Source organism: Chrysochloris asiatica, unplaced genomic scaffold (assembly GCF_000296735.1).
Source record: "Chrysochloris asiatica unplaced genomic scaffold, ChrAsi1.0 scaffold00327, whole genome shotgun sequence".
NCBI classification, from domain to species: domain Eukaryota; kingdom Metazoa; phylum Chordata; class Mammalia; order Afrosoricida; family Chrysochloridae; genus Chrysochloris; species Chrysochloris asiatica.
Genome location: NW_006408845.1, coordinates 1,711,166 through 1,722,554, shown reverse-complemented (window position 1 = coordinate 1,722,554; position 11,389 = coordinate 1,711,166). Strand labels below are relative to the sequence as shown.

The following is an 11,389-nucleotide window of genomic DNA, read 5'->3' as shown; positions in this document are numbered from 1 at the left end:
CACTTGACCTGGCTTCAATGACTGGATGATAGGAGCTCAACCAGAAGAAGAAAGAAGAGGAAAAAAAGAGTAATCTGATGCAATTTAATGAACTTGACCTACACCTATGGAAGCAGTAGCTCAAAAGACAGAACAAATTCTTACAGCAAGAATCATTCCCACCCCCTCCACACACAGAGTAAACAGGAATGGGCAACTTGGACATTGGCTACCCAAAATGAGGCGGTGGGGTGTAAAAGGCAAGAAGTGACTGGCTTACAAGCTTTCAAGAGGGAACCTAGAGCCAGGGGGCCTGAAGGAAGGCAGAATCTCCAGTGAGTAGTATCCAATCTGCCTAGACAGAGCTGATGAAATGAAATGCAGATGGGTCTCTTGTGCTACAATAGTGAATAATTGTTATCAGGACTGATTGTAAGGGTTGGAAACGTAAAGGTAGACATTTTATAGCAAGGAAGGGACGGAATAACTTTCCAGTCTAGGAGCGGAGGTCCCTGGGACCATCAATGGAGAAGTGCCGAGAGTGGGACCCTACCCAGAGAAGCAGAGATGCCCATGATGGAGGCAGAGACAATGACGTGGAGCGATGGAATCACTGAGGACTTTAGATCCACAGAGGGAGAGCGACTGTGTGCTGAAGACTGGGATGGGGGAATAGTGTGGGGGGCAGGTTACCAAAGGTATATATACCCTTTGGTAGGTTGATGATGTGATGCATGAAGGGGATTGTAACCATGGCAAAGATACGATGTACGATGTACAATAGAATGAATGTAAAACTAATGTTCTCCCATGTAAACTATCATATAATTCACAATAAAACACTTAAAAAAAAATGGTGCTGATTAAAAAAAAAACTTTAATTTCAAAGAATTCAACATACTAATTATTAATAAAAATAAATAACTGTATATTTTCACAACCAGATTCTGTTAATAAAAATAATTACATTACCAATTCACTTATTAACCCTGAATTATTATTAAAATGGCCTACCTGGATATATGCTTTTTGGATTGCTACAAGTTCTTCACCAAGAGGAACAACAAGCTTTTCAACCCGCCTTTCATGAGAGTATGGTAAAATATCTGGAGAATCTTCAGAACGCAGCTCTATCTTTCCAATTAGGAGATTAGTAATAACTTGTTGCACAGCCTATGCAAAATAAATTAAGTATAGTTATAATTACATTAAACTTTTTTTTTTTAGTTTAAGTCACTACCAGAAATAATATAGCAGTGAAATTCTGAAAGAAAAGCATTAGAAATTCATATAATTAAATATCTTTAAAAGACAGAACTATAAAGTACATCAGATTGCTATCAAGTCAATTCCAACTCAAGATACCCTACAGACCAGAGCAAAACTGCCCCATAAAGTTTCCAAGGCTAAAATCTTTATGGAAGCAGACCACAAGACCACATCTTTCTCCCACAGTGTGGCTGGTGGGTTCAAATCACCAACTTTTCAGTTAGCAGACGCTGTACCATCAGGGCTCCTTAGAAGCGGCACAATAATGGGGAAAGGTTTTTCCTGCATCTTTTCCCCACTCAGCCCTTAGTGTATTTTTTAGATACACTAAAAAATAAGATTAGTGTATCTCTACCAAGTTCCTCAAAGGTATTTTGCAGTTTCCAACCAATGGCTGTAATTTTCATTCTTTTTGTCAACATTTTATAAAGTCTCAGGCAAAACAGAAGTTTCAAGTTTAGCAAACTTAATCCCCTAAAAGTTGTATATAGCACAGTCAATGTCAGAACCCAATTCCTTAATAAATACTTTCCCACTAATTTTTATGCGAAAACCAGAGAGAAGTATTATTAAAGTTAAAGGAAATAATTGTACCTTAGGAGTCCTTTACAAATTGGCTTGTCAGCAATTGAAGATTAAGGACCTATGTTGTTATTGCTATGTGCTGTGGAGTTGGTTCCGACTCATAGTGACCCTGTACAGGGTTTCTAAGGCTGTAAATCTTCACGGGAGCAGAAAGCCTCATCTTTCTCCTGCGGAACAGCTGATATTTTCTAACTGCTGACCCTGAGGTTAGCTGCCCGATTCGTAACCACTACGCTACCAGAGCTCCTTAAAGGACCTATACTAGTCAATTATCCATAAATTAATAGGATAGTTTCCAGTTAAATCAACATTTGAATATATTTTTGGTTTAAATGTCATTCAAGCAAATTTGTAAAGGAATTTAATCATAAAATTAGGGAAGTAGGGCAAAATCATATAACTTATTGGTAAAAACAACTTCTGTACCAGATAATTATAATATTGACAATGCAATGACTAAGAATAATAAAAGAAAAAGGAATCCCAAAAGGATCTAGAAATTAAAGACTTTCTGTTTTGTTTTTAATCAGAAAAGCCTAATGGGCTTAATTTCAGACCAAAATAATAATCTAAGAATAAGAATTATGCCTTAGTCACCTTTATATTCTCAGCAGCTGCCATAGCACCTAACAGATTATATTACAGTTACTGGGGCTCATGTACATTTAAAATCTATTCATGAGTATTTTATGATATTGAGTAAGACATTAATAAATTCAATAATTTATTTAACAAATATTTGAGCAACTACCACAAACTAGGCATTGAGTTGCTAAAATAGCTATAACCAACATATATAGAACCTGTAATTCTAGTTGTTGTGAAGTGCTGTCGAGTCAGTTCTGACTCACAGCAACCCTGAATGGGGCTTCAAAGGAGCAGCTGGCAGGTTTGAACTCCCGACCTTGTAGTTCAAACTGACCTTGGGATCCAGTGTATTATCCTGCAACGCCAATAGGGTATACGAAAAACAAATAATTGAATTAGCAAAAGATTTAAATACTATGATAAATGTTAAGAAAAAAATAAAGTAGAGATGAAGCTGACTTTAGTTGTACTAAAAAGTGGCTCTTTATGAAGGAGTGACATGTAACCAGAGACTTATATAATTATGCATGTTTAAAACTGGGGAAGTGAGGACAGAAAGAAAATTTTCTAAAAATCTCCAAGGTATGAACAGAATGAACTAAGCCTTACAGCTTTGTAGAGTTGAAACCTATCTTTGAAAGTTTTCAATAGGATCCCTACTCGATAACGGAGACAATTCAAAGCTGCAAAAATCATACCATTCGTCTATAAAAGAAAAATGGTTGATTCCAAGGCTAGGACCAGAAAAATACTTGTTGTCAAGTGCCATCGAGTTGGAACCGACCCAGAGCGACCCCATGCACAGCAGAACAAAACAATGTCCAATCCTGGGCCAACCTCACTACTGCTGCCACACTTGAGTCCACCAATGCTGCCACCTGGCCAATCCATCTCGTTGGGAGTCTTCCTCTTTTTCTCTGACCCTCCACCTTACCAAACATATCCTTCTCCAGCAATTGGTCCCTCCTGACAATACGTCCAAAGTGTGAGAGACGAAATTTGGCCATCTTTGCCTCCAAGGAGCACTCTGCCTGCTCTTCTTCCAAAACAGATCTATTGGTTCTTTTGGCAGCTCATGGCGCTTTCAATATTCTCCTCTAACACCATAACTTAAAAGCATTAATTCTTCTACAGTCTTCCTTATTTGCTGTCCAGCTTTCGCATGCATATGAGGTTATTGAAAATACCATGGCTTGGGTCAGGTGCACCTTAATCTTCAAGCTGACATCTTTGCTCTTCAACACTTTAAAAAGGTCTTGTGCAGCAGATGTGCCTAAAGCAATACATCGTCTGATCTCTTGACTGCTGCTTCCGCGAGTGTTGACAGTTGATCCAAGAAGAATGAAGTCCTTGACAACTTCAATCTTTTCTCTGTTGATAAGAATGTTGTTTATTGGTCCAGTGGTGAAGATTTTTGTTTTCTTGACATTGAGATGTAATCCATACCAAAGGCTGTGCTCTTTGATTTTCATAAGTAAATGTTTTAAGTCCTCTTCACTTTCAGCAAGCAAGGTGATACAAAGAGGAAAGAAGTGCTCGAAAAATAAGTTAATGCAAGTCTAAAGGACACAGGAGCCATCTTGAATAAGAAAATAAAAGTATTGGATTGTGGCACAAAGAATAAAGTAAATACCCATGAGTCCATACTGATAATAAGTAATTGAACTAATAAATAACACTGGGAGGAAAAACAGCAATTCATTAAAGAAGAATTCTACTTAAACAAATGTAAAAGATATGAAGGCAATAGGAAGCAACAATTAGGCAACACAACAGAAATAATTGCTGCAAGGAAGACCCACCACTGGATGCTAAAATTGGTAAGCAAAATGTGATGAGAAACAGGTACTTAAATGGTGTCAAAATACCTCACCATAAGACACTCATTAATTACAAAAGAAAAACAGTAATTTTACAGTGAAAACAAACCAAGATTGAGGAGCTATTACAGATTGAAGGAGACTACAAGATGTGATAACTATGGAAGCAATGTAGTTGCTAGAGGCATACCTCATTTTACTTCACAAATATTTTGGTTTTTACAAATTAAAGGTTTGTGACAACCCTGCATCAAGCAAGTCCACCGGCACCATTTTTTTCAACAAAATGTGCTCATCTATGTGTTACATTTTAGTAATTCTCACATTTCAATTTTTTTTATTTACACTTTCAAACACAAAAAAAAGCAAACCCACAGCCATAAAGTTGATCTGATTCACACTGACCCTATATAGGGTTTCTGAGGCTAAAAATTGTTTTAGAAGCAGAAAGCCTCACCTTTCTCTTAGGAAGCTACAGATAGAATTGAACTGCCAATCTTACAATTAGCAGTAAAATGCTTAACCCAAAGTGCCACCAGGCCTCCTTTTAGAGGCTACACTATAATGTAAACATTACTTTTATATGCACTGACAAACAAACAAAAATTATGTGACTCATTTTATTGTCATATTTGCTTTACTGTGCTAGTTAGGAATTAAACCCTCAATATTTCTAAGATATGCCTATAGTAGAAGTCCTGGTAGTACAGTGGGATAAGCACTGGAACCCACCAACCTCTCAATAGAAAGATGTAGCAGTCTGCTTCCATAAAGATTTACAGCCCCAGAAATGTTATGAAATAGTTCTACTCTGTCTTACAGTCTTGCTATGAGTCTAAACTGACTTGACAGAAGTGAATGCCGATAGTATTATATTAACATTAATTTCCTGGTTTGTTCATTTTACTCTGGTTATATAATACGTTCAACCACCATTCTGTAAATTTATCCTACTGAGGTGGTATGTATGTTCATATGGTATTAGAAATGATGCTACTGGTATTTCCAATATCAGCAGGGTCACTCATGGTGGACAGATTCCAGACTAAAACAGACCAAGAAAAAAGGCCTGGCAATCAATCTGCTTACAAAAATTAGCCAATGAAAACCCTATGGATGATACAGAATGTTGTCTGATACAGTGCTCACAGAGGAAGCCCCTAGGCTGAAGGCACAGTGGCCACAACAATGGCCTCAAGCACACCTCCCACTGTGATGATGGCATGAACCCGACCACATCCTGTTTTGTTATATGTAGAGTCACCATGAACCAGTGTCAATTTAAAGGCAACAAACAGCAAACCTGTTAACTAACTGTGGATAAGTGCACTTGATGCATATGCAGCCTTTCACTGTGTGCTGTGACCCATAAATGATACTTGTGTTTAGAACTGGATGTGACAGTCTGGCTTCTTAAATCAGAGAAGAGTGGAGCTGACTGCCACTCCCAAGATGTCTTGACCCAAAACACATCTTATTGTCACTGGTATTATATGTTAACAGTAGGGAAACTGGGTTAAGGGTATCCTGAGATTTTCAATCTTTGCAAATTTTCAGAAAGGTTAAAATTAATTCAAAATAAAAATTTTAAATGATATTGTTTGGACTCAGAACCAACAAGAACACACAACAATCTGGAATTACCATATATGACAACAACATCTAGAACTCAATCCAGATATTGTTGTTGTTGTTAAGTGCCTTTAAGTCAGTTCTGACTCATGGCAACCCTGTATAGGGTTGATAAGGAAATGCTGGTGAGTTTGAACTACCAATCCTGCAATTCAAGCCAATCTTGTGGTTTAGTGCATTATCATGCAGCACTACACTAGGATTCCTCAATCCAGATATTCTTGTTTTTGTTGTTGCTAACTGCCATCAAGTCAATTCCAACTCATAGCAACCCTGTATGGGATTTCTGAGGAGCAGATGGTGAGTTTGAACTGCCGAACTTGTAGTTCGCAGTCCAGTGCTGATCCACAGTGTCACACCAGAAGTCCACATATAAACATATTTAAGATTAAAAAAAGCAAAACTATAGGATTGAAAATAGGAAACCAAAGATTTATAATGAACTCAGTTACAAAGCAAAAACAGGGAAAAGTGTAGATATAGAATTTTCAAATAGCAATAAAGTCAAGTCGATTTCAAGATAAGACAGACTGTTTTAAGCAGGGAAAAAAATTAATAAATTACAGAATAACCTGTAATTTACCCTGAAAATTAATATACCTGCACATTAAAATAAAAAAGAGGAAAATCAGAATGATTTAGTAAACAATAACACAATAGAAATGAAAATAACAAGAAAATCCACAGACAAAATGAACTCAGCACAGAAAATAATGTGGAACAAACTAGTAGCACCACAAAAAAACACACAGCAAAATGACAGCAATCAATTCATACCTATTGATAATTACACTGAATGTAAATGGTTTAAATGCACCATTCGAGAGACAGAGAGAGCAGAATGGATAAGAAAGCAGGATCTTTCAATATTCACTCTACAAAGCACACACCAATAAATGAAGACAGCCAAAACGTCCATCAACAGAAGAAATGCTAAGCAAAAAATTCAATGCAATATTATGTAATGTTGAGGAATAATTATGCATCTGCAAAACACCCAAAATATGAATAAACTTGAAGACAGTATGCTGAGTCAAATTAGTCAATCACAAAAAGACAAATATTATAACATTTATAATGCTGTAAAAAGTTAACAAAAGATTTCCTTAATAATCTTTGATGGTTATGGGAAGGTAGAGTGGGAATTAGAGGGTAGACACTTGTTAACATGGGCAGACAATATACAACCAGGAGATTAGCAGAGAAAATTTGAAGGTAGTGGGAGACACAGGGAAAAATACAATGAATAGAGGTAAATACTGTTAATTGATTGATAGTCCATGGAGGAGGTTGTAATCACTGTAATGAATCAAATAATATGATTTATTGAATGTGAAACTGATCAACTGCTCTGTAAACTAACTCAATTCACAATAAAAAGATTTTTAAAAATAATTAATAAATAAAAGCATGGAAACAACAATTTAAAAAATATTCTTGATTTTTTTAAACCTCCATATTTTTAACAAGCAGCTTTAGGTGATTCTTACACACACTTAAGTCTAAAGACTAATAATTTAGAGAAACTTCTATAACTAAAGAAAAAAAGCTAGACTTGTTATAAGATATGCTGTAGTCCTAAAGTAAAACTGTATTAATTCTAGAATGGAAAACTAATTGGCCTTATATAACAATTCTTATTTTCTTAAGTTTTCATAAATGGAAATACATTTACTTACCTTTACATCACTACCTGGAGTGGCACTGAGAGCCAAGATTCTAAAGTGTCTTGTATATTTGACCAGTTCCCTTACAACCTTAAAAAAAACAAAAAAATGTTTTTAAAATTTTATTTCTTAAGAGCAACTATAATGGTGGGTCTGTTAAACTCATTACATACAGTCCATTATCATTACTACTTACTCAGCGATCTAGTGAGTGAAACTATAACTCTCATATTTTCTGAAGATGAGATAATTTATGTTTATATTCCTCATCTATTAAACAAAAACATTTTAGGGGTTTATCTATATATAAAGCTACAAGGTAAAGACCTAATCACTGCTATTAAGTGCTGTTGAGTCAGTTACAGATGTCAAATAAAAATACACAAGGGCTACACTACAGCAAGAGTGTTTTGGTCAGTCTAGCTTTGAAAGAAACATCCATATGCAAACATGCCAGATTAAGACAAATTATAATAAGTAAAGATTGAAAAACAAAGTAGTAAGATGAAATTAATTTGCAATGAAAAAAATCAAATTTCACAAAGATTTAAAGAAATTAGATGTTATGAAGAAGAATCATGACTTTCAAAGTAAGTCTGGGAGAACAAACAAGATGGCAGATCTTGGGTAGAAGTGCAGTGAAGAGCTCCATCAACAACAACATGGAATACCGGACCAAGCAGGCTCAGGGGAGGTACCAGAACTCTGAACCACATATAAAGGAATATTTAGAAGACTGGAAGGCTTACAGCTAGGGGAATTTGCAGCAGAAGCAAGAAATCTATTGCTTTCTAATGACAAGATGCTCAGCTGCTCCCTGAGCTGCCACCTTGGGCGAGACCAAATGGGGGAAGGATCGGAACAGCCAAGGATGCCTGACAGAATCGCAGAGATGAAAGTGTGGACATTCTCTTTTGTGTGTGTGTGTGTGTTCCCTGGTCTCTCACTATGGGTGCACCTCGATTCTGGTGACTACAGGGGGTGCCTAAGCAAGTGGACACCCCACCCCACCCGGTTCTATTACGCATGCACACATATCTCTTCAAAATTTAAAGGTACAGTTACCACTTAAAACCAAATGGCAGTACAAAATGGCCACAGCTGGCCCTGAACTGTTTATCACTAGGAAAAAGGCCAGAATGGGGGTTGTGGAGTCGGACAGGCAGACTAAAAAGGAAAAAGGTGAAAATTAACTCCTGAGTTACCTCATAAAGACTAACAATGGAATCTTGAAATTTCTCAGGAAGAAGAGTGAAAAAGAAACACCATCTCCTGATCACATCTACCTGGAGGCAGTAAGAAAGCATAAAAAAACACCAAAACACACACCCATTTAAGTATTAAGGCCACAGGTAACTGAATATTCAAAAAAAAAACAGAAACAGATGACCATATCAGCACATGTCCAAAAAGAAAATAAAAGTTAACTGAGATAAAATGATCTGGAGGTAGACCTACACTCCACACTGGAAGGAGGGCAGGCCTTGGAAATGCCTGAAAAGGAATTCAGAAAAATGATTATAAAATGTATCAAAACACGAAACAATGGAATTGACAAAAATAAGGAAGAAGTCAGGAAACCGGTACAAGAACAATCAAATAAGACAGATACAGCATTGGAAACAATTCAAAACCTACAGAGAGTGGCCCAAATGATTAATAACAGAATATCAGAAATAGATAATACAATAAAAGGAGTAGAACTGAAAAGATGGAAGCCAGAACTAATGAGCTGAGATAAACCTCTCAATACTACTAAGATAGAAGAACAAGCAGAAAAAAAGATAAAGAAATCTGAAGAAGGTCTAAGATTCATGTTGGACAACATGAAGAGGACTAATTTAAGAATTATCGGCATTCCAGAATAGGAAGAATCACATAGACCCACAGAGGAGGTAGCTGAAGAGCTTCTGGAAGAAAATTTCCCTAACATCCTGAAAAGTGAAAAGATAAGCATTCAAGAACTCAACGAACCCCAGGAAGGATACACCCTAAAAGAAAATCACCAAGACATATAATAATCAAGCTCTCCAAAATCAAAGGTAAGGGCAGAATCCTGAAAGCAGCTAGGGAACAGAGAAGTATAACATACAAAGGCAAGTAAATCAGATTAAGCTCGGATCTCTCAACAGAAACCATGCAGGCAAGAAGGCAATGGGGAGACATAAAACCTGCCAGCCAAGAATCCTCTACCCAGCAAAGTTGTCAATCAAATACGAAGGTGTAATGAAAACATTACAGGATAAACAGAAGCTAAGGGATTTTGCCAAAGTCAACACTGAGATGAGAAATATCCTAAAGGGAGTTCTGTGGAATGAGAACCATAAAGAACAGACAACAAGCAGAGATTGACGTACGTGGCAGCAACACTCAGGATGCAACTGACAACTGGAAGAGTCAAGAATCGAATAAAACTATAACAAATTTAGAGGATCTAGGTGATCAGTATATGATCAAAACAATTACAATGTGAAAAAAGGTAAACACAGAGGAACAGAGATCCAAGTGGTGAGAAGGTCAAGTAGATTACAGGATAAAATGGTAGTGGTGGTTAAGTGCCGAGGAGTCGGTTCCGACTCATAGCAACCCTGTATAGGGTTTCCAAGGCTGTAAATCTTTACAGGAGCAGAAAGCCTCATCTTTCTCCTGTGGAACAGCTGGTAGTTTCAAACCACTGACCTTGCGGTTCACAGCCTGATTTATAACCACCACGCTACCAGAGCTCCTTACAGGATAAAATAGAAAAAAAAATAGTTTTTCCACCTCCTCATCCTTCTTGAATTGCTCTCCCCAACACCTGAACTAAACCACCACCCCCCAACCCACTGTTGCGGTTACCTTATATTCCATTAACTCTTCCCTCCATTTAGGATAGTCTCTTTTACAGGATAAAATAAAAGAAGCTCAAAATAACAGTGAAGCTAGGAAGGACAAGCAGACCAGCCTGGGATAGCTAGAGGAACAGAAGATACATCTTCACAGAAAGATTATCACGAAAAATCCAAAACAAAAATGTCAATCAGCATGACTGGCTACTACAAGAAAAGCAAGCTGTTCACTAGGAAGACATCAAGACAAGCAATCAAGTTCATTTAGGACAAGCTTCCCTCTAAGACTGAAACTCAAAGAGAATACACAAACATGCATGAAAGCTTGCTGGCGACCACATTGGTTTACTGGTGAGTGGAAGAGAAGGAAAGGCAACAATGAAGAAATGGGCTGAGTTCAACCACAGTCCATTGACCTGTTGACCCAGAGATGAGAGAGAGAAAAGGAAGGACTGGTTGGTCCAAGGTGTAGTGAGACCTCGGGACACTTGAGCACATGGACAAGGACATAGACACAGCAGGCTAGAGCTGAGAGTGAAGCATCCTACTGATATGAAGTGAGGGGAGATGTACAAGAACACCCAAACTTGTAGACAGTACCCATTCGACCTAGCCTTGATGGCTTGATAATCAGAACTCGACTAGAGGAAGATTACAAAATAATAATAATAATTTTTGATACAGGAAACAAGGGTAAATTGCTACAACTTTATGAACTTGACCTATACTCATGCAGGTGTTGATATTGTTAAGTGCCGTCAAGTCGGTTCCAACCCACAGTGACCCTGAACAGGGTTTCCAAAGCTGTAAACCTGTATTGGAGAAGAAAGCCTCATCTTTCTCCCATGGAGCAGCTGGTAGTTTCGAACTGCTGACCTTGTGGTTGGCAGCTCGATTCATAACCACTACACTACCAGAGCTAGGTTGTTGTTGTCAGGTGCCATCGAGTTGGAACCAATTCATAGCGACCCCATGCACAGCAAAACAAAACAATGTCCGATCCTGGGCCAACCTCACTACC

General features: G+C 37.5%; 1 protein-coding gene across 1 annotated transcript in view; it reads right to left on the bottom strand.

Annotated features, from left to right (window-relative positions):
• Positions 1-11,389, bottom strand: part of FANCM (Fanconi anemia, complementation group M) — a 94,606-nt gene that overhangs the window by 74,027 nt on the left and 9,190 nt on the right. The window contains exons 3-4 of the mRNA XM_006875445.1: positions 7,553-7,630; positions 994-1,152 (exon numbers count right to left, since the gene is read on the bottom strand). Of these exons, the coding sequence (XP_006875507.1) occupies positions 994-1,152; positions 7,553-7,630 (237 nt within the window). The remainder of the gene's footprint in view (positions 1-993; positions 1,153-7,552; positions 7,631-11,389) is intronic.